The sequence below is a fragment of the Culex quinquefasciatus genome, chromosome 3 (genome assembly GCF_015732765.1).
Source record: "Culex quinquefasciatus strain JHB chromosome 3, VPISU_Cqui_1.0_pri_paternal, whole genome shotgun sequence".
Taxonomy (NCBI): domain Eukaryota; kingdom Metazoa; phylum Arthropoda; class Insecta; order Diptera; family Culicidae; genus Culex; species Culex quinquefasciatus.
Genome location: NC_051863.1, coordinates 157802545 through 157823171, shown reverse-complemented (window position 1 = coordinate 157823171; position 20627 = coordinate 157802545). Strand labels below are relative to the sequence as shown.

Sequence of the window (20627 nt, the reverse complement as noted above, 5' to 3'; positions counted from 1 at the left end):
AAAAAAAAAATCAAATCAACCCAAACGTAATGAAAATTAACGCAGGAAAATGCATTTTAAATTGATTTCAGTTGATTGCAGTTAAATTTCCAGTTTTTGAAACCATTTTTTTGCCTCCTGATTTTTCGAGTCATCTTTTAAGGGGGGAGACAAAAACTTTAAATGAAATTTGTGCCAGCCTAATTGGCTACTGAAAAATAAATAAAATAAAAATAACAAGCCATATAGTCTCAACATTTGAATGAAGAAAGTGTTTTAAAATGGTTTTACAATAGTTCATTTTTTTTTTTGGCAAACATTAGTTTTCAAAAAACGTAAGAAGAAAACTACAATTTTAGCGAAAAAAAAGTGTTTGCGGTGCTGTACATTGACAAATTTACTAATATTTAAAAATATTGAATGCAGTCTACCCTCGATTATCCGAAGGCCTTGGCATGCTTTACTTCGGATGATCGAATCACGAAAGAAAATTCGTTGTCGTATTTTTGATTGTTGTTGTTTGTTGTGTATTTAGTAAAGTAATTCAAAACTTTTAAATCCAAGATGGCGGCCAAAATGGCGGTGATGAAACACATATTTAAAAAAAACCATTTTGTAAATTAATAGGCAATCAACTAGAGGTGGGCAAAACCGCTCTTTTTTACGAGCCGCTCATTTTCGTTCGCTCATTAAAAAGAGTCGCTCTTTTGAACGGCTCTTTCTCTCATTTTCAAAATTTTGATGAAAATGTGTTTTTTAAGAATCGTGTGATTTTAAAAGTTATTCCACACTGAACTTTTACAAATTATTTGATAAAAAAAATAAAAACTGAAAACGAGAAGATGTCCTTGAAAACCATAGGTCTTGGCGGTCTCTATGTCAAGGTTTCTACTCGAACCTAAACATTCGAGTTATTGAATGGCATCCAAACTTTAATCTAGGATGTTAGAAAAAATGTTATTAATTTCAAAATTGCGCCTATTTCTGCAAGAATTGAACTAATGCTGATATTTTATTTGGAGAAAACATTCTGTGAACTCTTTTCTACATTCTGATTTAATCGATAAAGTCTATAAACGCTAAAGTTGATTTGGACAGAAGGATTTTTTCCCAAAATCTCTAAACTATTCAGAAGATTTTTGATAATATAATGCTCAAATTTGTATTCCGGTAATACTTTAATTTATAATCAGTTGTTAAGTGAAAAATATTTTATGTTGTCTAAAAAAATATTTTTTTTTGGTTTTTTATAGGCATTGAAATATTTTGCAATTTTGCAATGCAATTTTCAATTCTCAAAAACAAATTTAATAATACACTTTTTGAAAATTCAATAAATTATATTTGTAACGAAAATCATGCCATCTTGGGCCGGTTCTTTCAAAAGACCGAAGTTTAAAAAAGAACAGCGGTTCTTTTTTATGAGCAACGGCTCGCTCTTTTTTTCCCACCTGATTCAACTATTGAAATTTAACCGGAATGAGGTCGCAGAACTCGAATTTTATGTTAAAAGTAAGAAAATAAAAAAAAAGTTTTTTTTCTTCATGATTCGATTATCTAAAGCCCCACCATTGGATAATCGAGTCTGGACTGTAAACCAAAACATTTTAAAGATGATTCCAAGCTTCCCATGCGCCAGTGCCAACGCACACCGCGGGTTTGGTTTTCTAGCTTCGGCACGAGCCTGAACCCATTGTGTGTTGGTATTTTGGTTCATCGTACCAGCGCACCACGACAATCTCGGCTCGTCGCCTCGGTTGTGTGTCTGGCACTCACCCGAGGCATGAACCCAGCGTGCCGTGGTACGCGCCGTGGTATTGAAACCGGTTTGTACCGCCAGCGCGTACCACGGCACGTACCTCGGCTCGTGCCGAGTGAAGCACCTTGGTTTATACGCTGGGTTCATGCCTCGGGTGAGTGCCAGACACACAACCGAGGCGACGAACCGAGAGTGTCGTGGTGCGCTGGTACGTTGAACCAAAATACCCTCGGCTCGAGAGAGTCGGGTACGGGTGTAAACCGAACAAAGCAGGCGCAAAGCAAACCCGAGGGACAAGTGAACCGCGTGTACCGCACGGTGCAGGGAAGCTTGGATGATTCTAAATGCCGGAGAAAAAGCTTTTAGAAATCTAGATTCAATTTTCAAAATAACCAATGAGTCATGGGTTTCCTATGCAAATAGGACCTTTTAAAAATTTAATCTTGAAATGTTTGTATCAGCCTTGTAACAGTTATGTCATGCATTCTCCAATTAAAATTACTAATTCCATCCATAAAACGTACCACTTCGTGACCATTCTACGACCATTGCTGAGCTTGTACATGTACAACAATTTTCATTCGACGCAAAATAATAGTCGTTCCCTGTTTCAAAATTATACAACCACTTCAAACAATCGAGACAAACATTCATTTATACTGCATCGAAGGCTGCTGCAGTGCAATGCAGTGTCACGGAACGACACAGAAACAGCCCTTTCAATAAACTTCTAAAAGCACTTAAAATTGCAGCGTAGAATAAATTATAGGTTTATTTGTTATTGTCTCCATATAAACAGCCTGTTTGTTTCTTCTTCTTCTTTTTTTTTGCATCTTTCATTCAATTTACTTTTGCTATACTTGGTAACGGAGAGGCTTACAAACTCCCTTCACCAGTTTGTTGTTTATCTCTCCGCCTTACTGAAGGAGATTGAGTCTACTTATTCCTGCCTCTTTTTTTTTTGTTGTTGCGATGATGTGTCTAATTCACTCCAATGTACTCGCTGCCTCAGTATAAGGTTACACAATTTATTAATTGAGCTCAAACTTGTTATCGTGCAAGTTACAAATAAGCAGCGTGGCTTCAACCCCGAGAGAGATAAAACGCTAGTTCTGCCTCTCTCTCTCTCTTTCTTTAGTGAGTTCAAAATACTTGGTGACAACATCTAGTCACACTTTGTATCAAACGAAACGGGACATACAAAGTAAAATTTATTATTTCAGTGAATAAATAAAGCTGCACTGGCAGCGCTGAATGCAAGTTCAAGTCGTTGAGTAGATTTAATTTCATTTGCTCTCTAGAGAAGTTGTCTGGACACTGTTTTCGTAACTTTGTTATTGCGAGTTTTACCAACCACTTTTGAAAAAGACAGAAACTGGAATGCAAATACTTTTCCACCCAAATCCACTTTAGAGTGTAAGCTCAAAATAACAAAGTAATAAAATTGCCAACGTTGATAAACCATCACATGTTGTGTGTGTGTGTGTATTTTCTTCGTTTTGAAATTTTATTCCTTGTTTGAAACGCTGAGATATCGATCCGAATTGGTCTTGTCACACAGTGTGTCATCAGCATGAAGCTTGTGAAGATTGTCACAGCGCGCTACTCTAAAGCATCGCATCGTTCCGGGCGTCGTTTCAGAGTCAGAGAAGCATTCAACCACCGCTGAGAACAGAAAATTAAATCAATGACAGCCATTATCCATTATTCATCGAAAAACGCGCCATCCATCAATTTTATTTATACTTTGGTCTTTTGTGAGTGTGTTTGTCACTGTGGATGTGTGTGTGCGGTATAGTAAGACTTATTATATTTCATCTTTCTTTAGAGAGCCAACCCTTATAAGCTGCTCTCGCTAACGAATCGTTGGAACCAACGGAAAGAAATATAAAAAATATATGTAAAAGACATAAAACCTACATGAATCTTTTGTGGTGAGAGGATTTACATTTTACATGTTTCACGATAGTACCAATTTGAACTTGTCTTCGTATTACTTTGCATCTCATTCACCTCTCATCCATCTCTTTGACGAGGTTTGTTGACGAACTGGATTTTGATTTTGGATAGTATTGTGAGTGGGGTTTCTACTTTACGTTATTTAAAAAATGTACTTTTCTCATTTGTTGAAATCGTCAAAAAAAATTGTTTTTGTATCTCATAGACCGAATTGTTGGTTTTTATATTTGTTTCCACTGAATCCGGATTGTTTACATTTGTCAATATTTTGAAGTACGGTCTGTTAAACCATTGATAACAATATGAAAAGTTTCACAGCAATAAAATAAATCAGCTGTAAAATCGTATACAAAAGCATGTACATCACCTTTGTGAAAAAATACACTTAATGTTACACACTGCACGTAAAATTTTTGCAAACACAGGGGAAAAAAACGCAACCAACGGGATTCAAACCCAGCCCCAATATTAGGGACTGGCGCCTTAGCCCGCTCGGCCATCAAACCGATAAAGAATGCAATGGATAAACGCTAATATGAGCTTGCATTTCGGTTAAGTAAGTTTCCTATACTGGTGGGCTACATATTTCAAGGTTTAATGTTACATAAAATTTCATAAAATAATGCTTTTTTTTCAAAAAAATCCCAGGCCTTTTACACGCAGCTGGATTACTACTTTTTTTTGCTGTGTTGAGAAAAGCAAAAAATCACATTTAAAAAATGTGATTTTTTTGTGTTAAGAAAAGCAAAAAATCACATTAAAAAAAATGTGATTTTTTGCTTTTCTCAACACAGCAAAAAAAGTAGTAATCCAGCTGCGTGTAAAAGGCCTGGGATTTTTTTGAAAAAAAAAAAAACCGTTATTTTATGAAATTTTATGTAACATTAAACCCTGAAATATGTAGCCCACCAGTATAGGAAACTTACTTAACCGAAATGCAAGCTCATATTAGCGTTTATCCATTCCATTCTTTATCGGTTTGATGGCCGAGCGGGCTAAGGCGCCAGTCCTTAATATTGGGGCTGGGTTTGAATCCCGTTGGCAAATCATCTTTTTAGAAAATAATGCACAGTTTATGGGTTTTTTTTTAATATTAATTAAAAAAAATCGAAAAAATGTCTAACATTTGTTTGATTCCTTTTAAAAAAATAAAATAAAATTTGCAAACAAAAAGTACTCCAGTGAACCTTTGAAAAAAAAAACATTAAAAAATAAAAAAACGAGAAAATAAGATTTTCTCAGTGTTTCCCAATAAGCCCTCGTTTTTTATTATTATTTAATGTCTCGAGCAGTAATAGTCCGATTTAAAAAAAAAAGTTATTTTTTTTTCTTTTTCTCATTTAAGCTGTTGGAAATATTTTTTAAAGTTTATGTCCCTCGTCTCTGACCAAAGTCGAGGAAGGGGGCATAAAATAAAAATAAAGAAAAATTTAAATAACAACCCAAAGTATCAATATTTGGATAAAAAAAGTGTTTTAAAATGCATTTAACAAGCGTCCAGTTGCTTTCCAATAACTAGCAACGGCAACAGCCTTAAAACATATTTCGAAACACTAAAATTTAACCCAATTTTGAAAGTATCAATTTGACTATCTACTATTTGATACTATCAAAAATAAGTTTTTTTCTGCTTTTCCAAAAGTTAATTTGGATTATAAAATTTCGAAATCATGTTTAATTGAAAAGAGCAGAAAATTTTAAAATATTCTCTTGAAAGATTTGTATAAAAAAACGGTAACAGAAAAATCGTTATCTCTCTGCTGAAATTGAACAAAATCTAACAAAAGTTGGCATGAATGCAGAAGTTTTTTTTTCAAAATTAGGATATTTTCACAAAAATTCAACTTAAGGAACAAAAAGGGTTCATTTCAAACAAAAATTTATATGTGTTTGATTTAATCAAAAAATCTACGAATTTTTTTTTTGAGCTTTTAAAATCAGAAAATTAACTGCTGGGCTAAAGCTTTGTAAACAATTGAAAAAGTTTTTTTTATGAGTTTTCAAATTTGTTTAATTTTAAACAGACGTAACAAATTTAAATTTTCACATTCGAATATTTTCAAAATTTAAAACGAATCCCAGCTTATGAAAAGTTGGATTTGATATAAAAAAAATTCTCATTCGTGCTAATTAATGTAATAAAAGAATCAAGAAATCTAACGGTACACATGAAGAAATGACAAAATATAATGTGAACAAATAATTTATTTACTAAATTTTCTAATTTTTGTAACTTAACTAAGTATAACAAAATGCTGTTCACATAGATACGGTAAGGTATTGTCAAAAATGGCAAAATATCAAGGAACCTAAGAAAAAAAATGTTTTCGTCTATGGTCCCAACATTCAAAATCTGTAAAAATCTTAAAAGGCCCTTATTTTATCATGATCACAAAAATAAACGCTATACAGTATTCTTAATAGTTTACAAACAATTGTACATGATTTTTTCATGAAAATTTCAACTCATGACAATAATTCTAGGGTTTTATAAGGGTCCTATAAGCTATTGTGTTTCATATGTTTATAGGACCTTTTTTTTAAAAAAACCTCTAGAATTATTTTTTCACAAAATCATGAAATTGGCGTAAACTATGGTTATCAAAATTCAAAATCTTGTTAAAATGTATTGCAAAAATTAAAGCGGCCAGCCCTACTACGTTGTGTTTACCGCAGAGAGGATTCTGAGAACGGATCACATTTCACAGAATCTACGGAGATAAAAAGGATGCGAGGACATACCGTACCAAACGCTCCAGTTTTATATGTGATGTGTAGATTTATTGTTAAATATAGTGTTGGTATATAAGAAATTAAATATAATAAAGCTTCAAATACAAAAATATCCGTTTGATATTTAAGTTTTTTTCAAATAATACGATATTTTGTAAAAAAAAAACAATAGTATTTCATGTTTAAAACTCTAATGTTTTCTAAGGTTCCGATTCAGCGCAAAATAAAAAAAAGGTTAAAAAAATTGAAGTTCTTTACTTTTTTGCAATTCGCCTTTTCTTTGTATTTTATTAATTTAGGTGAAACTTTGTTCATTCATTCCTTATGACAAAAAAAACTTTTTGCATCTTGAGTTTTTCTTTTTCTGTACAAAAAGGGCATGTGCATACCGTAAAACGGGGTGACTTTGATAGCCGAGATGATTTTGATAGGATTGCGATTTTTCTGCAAAATGAAGAGTACAATTAAAATTCGTACAGACTGGTTTAGAATCATACTGACCATGGTAGAGAAGTGGTCAAAGTACCTCAAGAAGGACGTTTCATAAAAAAATTAGAAGTTAGTTAACTATAGTTAAGAAAATGTTGACATAAAGTCATTATTTTAAACTTCTAAAAGTGTCATTATTTTCTCAATGAACATGATTTCAAATCGGAAAACGGAATGCATTTTCGGATTCTTTCGACAATTTTCCACTAAATAAATAAATAATTTGTGTCTCCAAATATATGGGCAACTTCAGTTGAACACATTTCATGTAAAATGTGAGAACTTGTTATTCGTGCTTCAAATTCAGTACAAAATGCAATATAAATCGATGATTTTCTAAACAAAACAAGGCAAAATTCCGATTTTTTAGCAATTTCACTTTTGTAAGTTTAAAAAAAAAATCTTACTCTTGCTAGAGCCTCCAAAACTCTGTTATACACTGTAAAAGAACTCATAGTATCTTGATTATTCACCAATAAAACAGAATTGAAATTAAAAATAACAATTATACCTAATTTTTTTTTTGAGAGCTTTTAAACTTAGTTAACTAAATATATAAATGATTTTTTGTCTTAAAAACTTTATCAGCTACTTAAGTGATGGTACATTTAACGTACAAATAAAGTTTGAACATCTTAAATATGATTTTAACAAGAAAATCTATGACTATCAAAGTCACCCCGGAATTTAAACTAAGAATTTTTAAAGAAACTATTTTTCTAAACACTATTGAAAAAAACTTTTTTTTTTCAAAATAGTGCATGGACAACAAATGTGTGTGTATCAAATGCAGAGACACTTTCCTACAGTTTTAATTTTTGGACATTGTTGATCGAACAGCTGGTTGCTGAGATACGTACTTAAAATAGGATTTTAAGTTAAAACTTTTGTGAAATTTGCTGCTCTTTTCTATAAAAATAATTTCAAAATTTAAGGGGTTACATACATGTAAAAAATCTCAAAAATTCTTATTTCCGATTATTTATTAAATCCTTTCATAAGATGATTTCCAATCACTCCTGAAAGTTTCATAAATATATTTCATGATTTAAGTGAGTTGAAGACGATTTCAGTTTAAAGTTTTGCCATGTGCAAAGCGAACCGTCAAACTTTGTGAGCGTGTTTCTCAAAACACCGAGTTGATTTACTGGTGCCACGATATCTCGAGATGGGATGGACAAAATCGGCTGAAATTTGGAGCGAGGACTCTCAAAACATATCCCGTGTGCATGACGAAGCCCGATTTTGAAATTTAGGTTTTCAAAAAATTACAAAAATCAAAAACTGTTGATTTTTGATATGAAAAACAGAAAAATATTTTTATCATTTTTTTAAATAAACTTTTTGAGAATCGGCCTTCGTCATGCATACTGGACCCGTTTAGTGAGTCTTCACCAAAATTTTTAGCCGATTTGGTCAACGCAGTGTTGAGATATCGTGGCACCCGTTTTTTGAAACTTCTAACTTAAAATAGCTATATCTCGGTAATGGTACATACAAATGTCTTCATATTTATTTTCTTAATAGATGAAAATGTATATTTTAATGGAAAACAAATTTAAAAAACATTAGTGTGTGCCCATACCAACCCTTGACATTTTAGCCAATTTACATGTATGTATCCCCTTAATCCAAACATTCGAAAATGTCAAAAAATAAGTGTTTTGAACCCTTTCAAAAAGTTATTCTAGATTCTATAAATTTGATTTTTTTTTTCAAAGGCAAAGAACAGAAAATTACATGAAAATTTCATTTTTTTATTGAAAGTCGAAACATTCGCTAATTAGGTGACACTGAGAAAAACTTGTTTTTTTTAACACATTTAAACTTTAACAGGCTGTAACTCACCAAACAGTAGTCCGATTAGCAATATAAAAACATGAAAATTGTAGGAGTTTTTTTTCAGTATTTCGATTTTTTTTTTTGCAAGGGTGCCTTTTTCCTATTCCCAGACCAAATGTGATCCAAACTTTAGAATTTTTAACTTATCGCTGGATTGTTGGAAGTAGAACTGAATTAAAATACTTTAGAAATGGTATATTTTTATGTATGCAATTTTTGTACAATTAATATTCCAAACCCGTTCAACTTAAAAAAAATATCTCTCTATTGAGTGTTTGAATGAAGTGTAACGGGATAAACGGGTAAAGTTTGCAATTAATGTGTAACAATTTTCACTAAAAGCACCATGCAACTCCATTGCTTAGAACTTCCTCCCTCAAGCGCAAACGCATGGTCCTCCACTGATGGTTGCAACATTTTTCGTTGTTGCATATTTACGTCCTCAACTTGTGCAACGTGTAATGACTGAAATTCCTTTCCATCACTTCTCCCCCTATCTCTGTCGCACTGTCTCCATAATGCTACGAATGACTTTCTTATCTAAACATTCAGCACCACGAGAGCCAACTCACAGTGCCGATACACCCACAGGCAGAAGCGAAAGGACCAAAAGTAGCACACAAAACAAAAGCAGCCATTCAAAATAACATCGACTAAACCGCATACATTAAAGCGAAAATAAGAGAAATAGCAACAACAAAAAAGTAGCAGGAGAGTGAGAGATGATATTAATACTGCACAACTCTCTTGTTGCTTTTGATACACTTACTTAAGTGCAGCAGCAGCAACAACAACAACTGAACTGAAGGACTGATTCACGAAACGACTCTTCGACTTGCGACGACCCGACGACGACGGCGATGTTGATGTTGGTGTGTCTCTTTTGCGTGTCGTGTGCGACGGCACTGTGATTAGTTTCATTCATGCCAGTGTTCAATTCGGACGCGTTTTCGTATACACTCTTAATGAGAGTTGCTTTTTTCTTTGTTTCGTGGTATTGGTGGTGCATTGTTTGTTGCTCGACAACAACAAAAAAGAAGCGCGGCTTAATTCGCCAGTGAGAAACCGCGTGGTGCGAAAAAAAAGCAAAGAGAGAGAGAGAGGGATAAAGAGCAAGAGTGATTCTCTCTTTTCTCTCATTCGCGAGTGAGCGGTGCTCGTTCGCGGAAATTTTTCGCTCGCAGGAGAAGCGGTGGAAAAATGGGCGCCAAATTGAAAAATTGCTGGAAAAACGCAACCGGTGCGATTTGACGTCTGCGCAAAGCGTGGCCCCGAGAAATGAAAGAAGTTTCAAACAAGTTTGGATCGGCAAAATAAACAACAAACAGAAATTGCCCCGCGATAGTTGTAATGATCGATTGTGTGCTGTTTTATGGCGAATCGAATGAGGAGAGAGAGAGTGAAAGAGAGCACGTGAGAGGGTACTTAAAGTGTAAATCGAACCAAATGTGGTTGTTACATATGTGCAATGCCGCGGGTAATTTGCTTATACACTCGGAGTAAAGTTGATTAATTCAATTATACTAGCTGTTGTGCAGAAACGGAGAATTGTGTCAGTTGAAGTTTAAAGTTCGAATAAGGTGCCATACAAGTTGTTACAAATTACGATACAAAAAAACACACAAAGCAACAAAACCAAGTCCTCGTGTGCCGGTGGTGTCTCACCGGCGTTGGACAACTAGTTCTTCTTCCCCCCCACTTTGGTCCCAATGTGGATGATCGTCAAGAGTGAAGCTCGGCGAAGACAGCAGCAGCAACAGCAGCAGCATCGTCAGAACTGGGGCGACTATTCACGGACAGTAATGGAATTCAGTCGAATGGTAAATATTGATTTTACATCCAAACCATTGCAATCCGCGCTGGCATTGTGTGTGGAGACTCAGCACAAAAGTGATTAAATCAATCCAAGAGGGAAACTTTTTAATGTACCCAGGAGAATGGCTAATAAAAGCTTGCAAAAGTTATCGAATTAGATTAAGTGCAGCGAAAGAGAGGGCATGCAAGAAAAATTGTTGATTGCTCTTTAGATATCCTCTCCACAGTGTTTTGTCCTGATTGTACGTTCAAAGAACAGGTATTTCTCACTCGTTGCCGATCAAATCGCTTGAATAACTTCTCGCAGCTATTCGAATCGTTTTTGATTATTAGCTTGGTGAGTGACACTCACCGAAGAGTCACTCGGCACTCGTTTGGCCTGCACTACCACAGTTAGCCGTAAATTTGAGTTTTACTTCGTGGAAGTTGTTGTCACATGTGTCTTCGATGTTTTGTAAACAAAATGTATCCAAACAGTATTTGAAAACACTGATTTTGTGCAATCGAATCAACGATTAAAACACAGCCGCTCGCAGACTGTTCTGAATCTGCTTAGGAGACAGAGCGCCAATGACATAATCGCCGATATGAGTGAGAAGGAGAGCACAAGAGAGAGCGAGTATTCAATAGGGGTCGGTCTGGGAGTGATAAACGCCTGAAAGCCATCAGAGGAGGTTTGCGTCGTGTCCGATTTGTGTTCGATAATGGAGGGGAGGCCTATTTAAAAAATCTGCACTTTTGAAAGAAAAACTTGGTTTAAGCTTCTGTTGCTTTTTGTTATTTTATTTTATATTTTTCAACCGATTATTTTAGGTTTCTTCTAAAATATTTATTTGAAAAATATTGTAAGAGTACCGAAGAATGTCTGTGAATGCCTGTAAATATATATATATTTTTTTTGCTGTCTTGTAAACATTCTTACATATATATAGTCCAGACTCGAAATAAAAACTTACTTAATCCACCTATGTGGTTGGAGCCTTCCTCACTTATTACCAACAATGGCTGATATGATGGAATTGTACAAAAATTTCATCTATTTTTAAGATCCGGAATAAAACAGTACATAAATATCACTTAAGTGGCCATATCTCGAGACAGGGTTGCCAGATCTTCAATGTTTTGGACTCATGGGAAAGGTCCTTTGATAACCTAACCAACGATGGGTTGGATGGTGGATCCGGACATAGTTTACATACATTTAAGTGAGATCCGGCATCCAAAAAGTACATCAATATCACTTAAGTCGGGATATCTCGAGACAGGGTTGCCAGATCTTCAATGTTTTGGACTCGTTTGAAAGGTCTTTTGATAATCTAACCAACGATGGGTCGGATGATGGACCTGGACATAGTTTATATACATTTATGTGATATCCGGCTTCCAAAAAGTACATCAATATCACTTAAGTGGGCATATCTCGAGACAGGGTTGCCAGATCTTCAATGATTAAGGCTCGTTGGAAAGGTCTTCTGATAACCTAACCAACGATGGGTCGGATGATGGACCCGGACATAGTTTACATACATTTAAGTGAGATCCGGATATATGTGAAAACACATTTTTATACATAACTTTTGAACTACTTATCGAAACTTCAATCTGTATAAAACTCGATCTATGGGACCCTAAATCAAGTCGAATGCAACAGGTTCGGGTCAAATCGGTTCAGCCAGTGCCGAGAAACATGAGCTAGTTTGTTGGTCACATACATACATACACACACACATACACACAGACATTTGTTCAGTTTTCGATTCTGAGGCGATATGTATACATGAAGGTGGGTCTACGACGTTTTTATACAAAGTTCATTTTTAGAGCAGGCCTTACCTCAGTGAGGAAGGCAAAAAAGACACAACAAATCCAAAAAAATGATTCTGACAGTTTTGAAGTTTTTTAATTCAAAAATATTGAAAAACTCCAAAACTGTAAAATTTTTAAATTCTTTCATTCAATTTTAAATTTACTAACCTTTTAACTCTCAAAATCTTGAATTCTTTTATTCCTGAACTCTTAAAATCCTTATTTTGAATATCTCAATTCCCTACATTCTTAAATCTGAATTTGCCAGATTCTTAAATTCCCATATTTGATATTAAAATTCTTAAGTTCATAAATTCTTAAGTGCCAAAGTAGACATTATTAAATTTTGTTTTGTAAATTTTGAATTTTGGATTCTTGAATGATTATTAAAATTATATTTTCTCTGATAAATAAAATTCATTATGAAGTATTAAAATTTTGGGTGTTCTCAACTATTAAATTTGTGATATTTATAATTTTTCTGACCTTTTTTATGCATGAATTTCTAAATTTTAGAACATTTTTTTTTCTATTTCAAAATTTCTGGGTTTAATTTTTTTTTAGGCTTTGTTTTTATTTATATTTTATGTTTTAAATATTTCTTCCAAAAAATTAAATGATAATTGTTTAGATTTTCCTTTTGGTTGAGTGCATTTCGTGTAAAAATCTAAGTCGGTCCTTTGTATTACAAAATTCGCCATTTTCCTTATATCATATGTAGAATTAGTAATTTTTGCGTTTCTCTTTGTTTCGTCATCCGTGTCTGTCGCGGATGACCTTGAACGGCCATGATCGATGACGACCAACTTTTTCAAAACTTTTTTTTCGTAAAATCGCGATAACTCGTGATGTAGAACTTTGTAGAACATTGTTACACTCTAAAAAATAACCCTGCAAAGTTAGAAAAAAAACATGAAATTTTAAAATGAAAAATTTTGTTCTAAATGAAAAAATTACCCTTCTGGGTCAATGTAGATTCGAAAAGTACATTAAATTTTCCATGAAATGACATGTTCCAAAATTTTTACAGTTAAGTAATGGAAAATGGGAGAATTTTTAGTTTTTATCCGATGAAAAATCCGTTTTTTTTTTTCGGAATTCTGAGTACGCCATCAAATCGGGCGTCTAATTTTATATATAAGTCCATTTGACACCAAATTTCTATCTCATCACCGTTCAGGCTGCAAATTATTGAAAACACCTCTTTTTTCGGCATGTTCAAAAATGGAAGGGGTCGTACCGCCCCTCCGTCACGAGATATCAAAAAACGGACCTCGGATTCGTGATCAGGGACAAAAGTTACCCCTTAGGACAAAGTTTCACGCATATCGAAGAGGGGTTGGGGCAACTGCTGTGTGAGTTGGCGGAGAATTACCCATAGACAATATTTTAAAAAACCCGATGTATTTTTCAAGAACTAGTAATGTTGAAAATAATGCAAAAACTTTTAATAAGCAAACACATATTATCAAAAATTAAAGGTGGGCAAAACCGCTCTTTTTTAGGAGCCGCTTATTTTCGTTCGCTCATTAAAAAGAACCGCTCTTTTGAACGGCTCTTTTGCTCTTTTTCGAAGTTTTGATAAAAAGGGTTTTTTAAGAATTTTTAATTTTATTAGTTATTTCACATTGGACTTTTATAAATTATTTGATAAAACAAATTAAAATTGAAAACGAGAAGATGCCCTTGGAAACCATAAATCTTGGTGGACTCTTTGTCAAGATTTCTACTCGAACCTAAACATTCGAGTAATTGAATGGCATCCAAACTTAAATCTAGGATGCTGGAAAAAATGTTTTTAATTGCGTTTATTTCTGCAAGAATTGAACTAATGCTGATGTTTTATTTGAAGAAAATATTCTGTGAACTCTTTTCTACATTCTGATTTAATCGATTATGTCTATAAACGCTGAAGTTTTATCGGACAAAAGGGTTTATTATTTTTTTTTTTTCAAACATTTCTGAAGTATTCAATAGATTTTTGGTAATATTTTACAAATTATGCAATTTTAAATGCTTAAATTCGTATTCTGGTAATACTTTAATTTACAATGGTTTTTTTTTTTTCATTTTGTTTTGACAATCATTTACTTTTGAGATAAATTTTTATTTGCATTGAAATATTTGAAAATGCATTTTCAATTCTCAAAACCAAATTTAAAACCATTTTTTTTTTGAAATTCAATAAATTATGTTTCTAACATAAATTTGAACCGCGGTTCTTTTTTTTCTGAGCCACGGTTCGTTCGCTCTTTTTAGTGAACCGGCTCTTTGAGCGGCTCGCTCTTTTTTTGCCCACCTCAAAAATACTACTCATGTTGAAAAAAAAATGCAAAAAACTCAAAAAACATAACTTTTTTAATTTCTTAATTTATGTTTTTCATTCGTCAAAATGTTCATTTGGCCTCCTTAAACAAAAAATAAAACGCGTGCCAGCCGAGCAGTAGTGCTACGGGATAGACTCATCAGTATGTTTGTACTGTCTGTACAGTTTTGATCACGCTTTACTCTTCATAAATGATTTAATACTAAAACTACTAGTTGGAACAAATTATTGCGTTGAACGAATTTGAAAGATAACAGGACATCGCGTGAACTTTTGTGATTAAATTAAAACAATAACTTAAACGAACTTAACCGGCGGCGTGCCTTCCGATTAACGAAAAAATACTTTTAAATTTCTTTATTTTTTTATTTATTTATTTATTCTATTCATTCATCAAAAACGTTTCATGATTCGCATTTTTTCCATGATTGATTACCCGAAGTCTCATACAAACTTTCGGATAATCGAAACCTCGGATAATCGAGTCTGGACTGTAATAACATTTTTGAAAGCAAAACATTGAGCTATGATGATGACATTTCATAAATCCGCAAAAATGTGTAATTTTGGAAGGTGTAAAATTGTAAAGTTTAATATCATTTCTTTCATGATGTAATATTACCTCAATTTAGACTGAAAAAGTGGCACTACACCGGCATTTCTAGTGACAGAGTTACACACTTTTTCTGACAGTAAAGATGTACTCATTTCCAGATGTAATAATACCATGATGTTTTACCTGTGTAGAAAACTTGAATTAAAAAAATACATCTATCAGATACAAATATTATTCGAAATCCGCTCTACTTCTGTGTTGACGTTGGGGGAGGGTTGGATTTGCCGTCTTTTCAGCGAAATAGAAACACCGTTCATCTTGGTGATCTTATTGCTAAAAGCTGTTTATTAAACATTAGTATTTCAATTAAATTAAATATATGCTAAACAACTCACATAATTGGTTTCCTAACCCAACTTTTCCCAACAAATTAATTCAAACCGCTAACAATCAGCACATCTTCAATGTGCACTTTTTCTATCTACCGCGAACAATTTGACACAAAAATCTTCCTTCTCTTGGTTCTGACGTAACCATCGAAATATAGACCGTTGCCCGACGATGCCTTCCCCGGTGCCCAGATCCTATAATTCTCAGGTACCTTGCCCATTTCCGCGGCAACATTTCCCCGACCGTAACAATGGTCCGGTGTTCCGGTCCGTTGTTACCTCCATTCGTCATTGCCGCCGATGGTACTGATTCGATCTGGTTTCCGATGAATCAGCATCAACCGGTGTCTTCCCACCGGGCTCGATTTGGAACCACTGGAAATTCTCCTGCCTAAGTTTCGGTAACCAGCGGGCCAGTGAGATTCCGCTCCGCTTCGCTCTAGTTAGTTCCAGAGCGCAAATTTCGATCATTGCAGACGCGCGTGGAACAGCATTCAGCTGTGCTCCTTGCTTCGGGGGCACGATAAGTTTGTCAAGCCGATCGTGCCTTATCGTCGAGACTCCACCAGTCCCTTCCCATCGCTCTAAACTCGGTGAACGCGCTCCGCGTTCATTCTGCCTTGAGTGTCCAATCAACTTCTTTGTTTTCTCACAGTTCTCGGCACCAGAGTATCCATACCATCGATCGATGTTGATCACCGTGCTGATAAACAGTGGGTCATCGTGAAGTTCACTTTTTGGGATTAACCGCCCTCGCAGTGCCATCCAACACACGACAAGCTGTGATCCAGATTCGTGCAGAGGTGGTAGTTGCTGGTTTCTTGACCTCGGCGAACATTGCGCGTCCAGATCTAGTGATTCTTGGTCCCGAATCGATCGCTGTTCTTGCTGGACACTGAATATCTGCTCTACAGGTTCTCGATTTACCAGCATCAGCTGATCAAGACCGCACTTTTTCGACGACACCAGCCCTTCGAATTCCACCTCCTGCTGGCCTACCGCTAATTGTAAACAACTTTCTTCGCTGTTTGTTTTGCTCGCAAAGCTGCTGATAGTGTTGTGAGTCTCGATGACGTTTGAGCACGTTCGCACAGTAGACGGGTGAGTAAAGGGTAGCGTGCTGACGGCTAACTCTGTTACGGCTTCCCATCTTCGACCTGTAGATTCACCCAATGTTGACAACAAATCCGCATCAATTCGTGACACACCAGCAAACGCCCTATCCGAAGTGGTTTTGCCGGCTGGTTTCTCAATGTTGTCCACCCCGGCGCCACCTCCAGATGTCGTAGTAGCCTGGTTGTCCTGACCAGATTGTTTGTTTGTCTTCGCTGGCTCTATCTTCGAATCGGAAGACTCGCAACGTCGAGCCCGAATCAGCTCTTCGTTCCCTCTATTTTCCGCACTCTGCTGTGTCACCGTGCCTCTAACCTCAAAACGTCCCAAAATCTGCTCTTCTCGCAATCGGAAGGAGTTTTCACAAACCTCTATCTTCTGTTGCAACTCTGCCTTCGCAATTTCGTAGTCACGTTTAATTCGCGCCTGATTCTCGATCCATTCCCGCTGCTTAGTGGCCAACGCCTCCTGGGCAGCAAGTTGAACCTGGCGTAGTTGTTGGAGTCGTGCCGCGTAAACTTCCCTGCATTCCTGGCGATACTGGTGGCTAATTTTGGTCGAACCGCTTGACAAACGGACGTTCCTGGTAGCGTTTGCGTCTGGCAACCCCGACCGGCATCGACAGTAGCTCCACATCGTGTACACATCCGGTACACAGCATCTCCGGCAGGGAGGTTCCCGGCTGTTCGCAATCGGCATCATGACTGGAACAATTATCTTTTAGTGTTGACGTTGGGGGAGGGTTGGATTTGCCGTCTTTTCAGCGAAATAGAAACACCGTTCATCTTGGTGATCTTATTGCTAAAAGCTGTTTATTAAACATTAGTATTTCAATTAAATTAAATATATGCTAAACAACTCACATAATTGGTTTCCTAACCCAACTTTTCCCAACAAATTAATTCAAACCGCTAACAATCAGCACATCTTCAATGTGCACTTTTTCTATCTACCGCGAACAATTTGACACAAAAATCTTCCTTCTCTTGGTTCTGACGTAACCATCGAAATATAGACCGTTGCCCGACGATGCCTTCCCCGGTGCCCAGATCCTATAATTCTCAGGTACCTTGCCCATTTCCGCGGCAACATTCTGCTTCTGCTATACATAATGTTTTGCAACGCTTCCCTCTCATCTTTTATGCTCCAAATATGACACTTCCTCCCTTTTGCCGGTTCCATTTCTCAAGTGTGCAGTAAGATGACACTTGTGCGTGTGTGTGTGTGTTTATCTGAAAGCAGAGAACCATCGTCCAGCCAGTCGACTCCGAAATGGCACTTCTTATCATAAACTTTAATATCTCTCTCTCTCTCTTCACGTCTGCACGACCGGTACACATGTAGATGCCTCATAAATGGAACAAATCCAGCGATACTTACTGGCTGCCCACACATGTGATGCTGAAAATGTGAACGCACGAAAAGCAGCATGTATTTAAATTAGTGTTGCACGAAACTATCCCTTCCCAGCTTGCGTCATAGATCTGGTCGTCACTTCTTGAAGCTGGTATTGGACAAGGATTTGTTTGAATGACACAGAGATAAATTGTTTATCTTTGGTATTTTATTATCAAAGTATGGTATGAGTGTGCATTGTATACTGAATGTTGACATTTTCTGAATAATACAACAAACCTCGTACATTGAGAGATTTAATCAAAAATGAATTGAATGCTTATTCTCTTTGCTTCGTGCAGTAATGGCATCAGCATCGGTTGCTTCATGAATAAAATTCTCTGTTTATATACTATGTACGAGTATAAACTTTCAAGTATAATTCCATTCCGCATTTGAGAGTGAATTTTAAACAAACGAACACAGTCACACAGAAGTACTAGGCATCATCAGCAGTTATGGACCGTGATAGAAAAGTTAGAAGTTTCTAATGTTATTTGCATACATTCAAAAGACACATAAGCTCCCGACTCTGGAGCCGGTCTAGAAACTCACTTTAGATATGGCAATTTATTCTATTCATGTTCGCTCATTGGGCAAAAGTAAACAGAGAACTCTTTGACCACACTACTCGTCGAGAGATACCTCCTACTAAGGGTGAGATGCTCATGCTAAGGATTGATAGGATCTGCTTCGTATACCCTTTCTTCTACACACCATAACCACCTTACCTTTCCCATTGTTTTGCAAAAGTCGATTTGCAAGAAAATGGCTATTATTACAAACGATAAAAGACAGAGACAGCTCGGCACACAAAGGCGGTCTTGCTCTGTTTTATTTTATTTTTTCGAAAATGCTGGTAATCGACACACACAATCGTTAAAAGTTTACCATTTCCATTAAGCGAGAGTGAGAGAGAGAGAGAGCGAGATAAAACATAAAGCAGACAGAGCGAGATGGCCAGACACCAGAACCATCAAGAACAGAAACAGCCAACTAGACTGTATAACGGTTGAATATAATAGCAATAAAATAGAAATAAATTTATAAATTAATAAAAATTCTGCGCAGTCGCAGTTCGAAGCTGGTGAGTTCTTCTCGGGAAGAGCTAGAGCCGGGTCGGGACGAAGACGATGTTCTCTGTGTGAGCAGCTCCAAGATTCCAAGACGGAATTTGTGGATGAGATCCGTTTTCTGCAACGTTCCAAGCTTGTTTCACCTGACGTTGATAGATTTGTTGGAACGGGAAAGATATCTATTTTATTTCTCTAAATTTTTAACAAAGTTTCAAAAAATAATAATGTTGAATTAGATTTTAAAAGAATATTTTACAAAATAATTTATCTGCTAAAAATCCACCCGGGAGTTCAAACTGTCAAAACGCTTATCCGCACTTTTCGCGTGATGGTCCAGATTTTTTTCTGAATTTCGCTGCCGACGCAGCGTTTATTGGATTAGAAACACACAAACATGCAAAATTAAAGAATTTACAAATTTCAGGGTAAAATGAAGATTTGAGATATTTTTTTTAAAAAACATTCGGGAAAAGTTTCGAGTTAAATAAGTTATTTACACATATCCAAAGTTTTTTTTTTTGAAAATGTTCTATAAGCTGTTGTCTTTCACATGTTTATAGGACCTTATCAAAACAAAACTTTAGACATCTTCTTTCTTCGAGTTCTTGAAATTATGTAGGGGGTCTTTTTTTTTTCTTTTCTTTTCTAATGTTATTCAGGTTCTTGTCTCAAACTTTGCCGTTGTGCTTTGTTGCGATAAAAGTACAAGAATTCATTTCTAAGGTATAGAGTACTTGTTCGGTAACTGGGCTGAGAACGTAGCCCAGTCACCGAATGCTGCTCGCTAACTGGGCTGAACGAAAAATTACGAGGGGACCACTGAGCATAATATTTTTCTGATGAAATATAAATATAACAGTTACTCAAATTTATTTACAAAACCGGCTCCGTGGCTTAATGGTTACGGCTTCTGTCTCACAAGCAGAAGGTTCATGGATCAAATCCCGGTCGGTACTTTTGAAATTTGGAATCATGAATTTGAACTTTGAATATAAACAAAAACGAAAAATGAATCAGGTGGGATTCGAACTCACACCTTTGGATTGGTGGTTTGGGACGCTAAGCAGTCGGCCATCAGAAGGTTTACACTCTAGCAGTGAATTGATCCGTAGTGTTGAAACATGTTATCTCTTCTTCTCATATTATTAAATACGCGCTGATCCCTGATTTGCCTGAAGGGATTGGAAGTCTAAATATAGATCGAGTTTCCTTCAGATGCTTGCTTCTATGTTTAGGCGGGGCCGAACAATGCCCAGCGACCTCGGAATTGGACCGCAAGGAGCTCTGTCATTCTGAAATGGGTCGTTGGAAGCAGCGCGAGGGCTATCATCACCTAATACCCGGGACTGAGATAAGCTGTATCAGCGTTCGGCATGTAAACAGTCTGATA

General features: G+C 35.8%; 2 protein-coding genes across 2 annotated transcripts in view; one reads left to right on the top strand and one right to left on the bottom strand.

The window, feature by feature from the left end:
* The window catches only part of LOC6036237 (TPR-containing protein DDB_G0280363), a 59682-nt gene that overhangs the window by 18881 nt on the left and 20174 nt on the right, over positions 1-20627 (top strand).
* LOC119769467 lies at positions 15520-17853 on the bottom strand. The gene is made up of 3 exons (XM_038262024.1): positions 17630-17853; positions 15660-17574; positions 15520-15604 (listed from the first exon to the last, which is right to left on the bottom strand). Exon 2 carries the CDS (start codon positions 17466-17468, stop codon positions 15942-15944), a length of 1527 nt encoding a protein of 508 aa, XP_038117952.1. The 5' UTR covers positions 17469-17574; positions 17630-17853; the 3' UTR covers positions 15520-15604; positions 15660-15941.

Excerpts from the sequence above, each read along its gene's own strand:
- LOC119769467 (XM_038262024.1), bottom strand. The coding sequence starts at position 17,468 with ATGATGCCGATTGCGAACAGCCGGGAACCTCCCTGCCGGAGATGCTGT.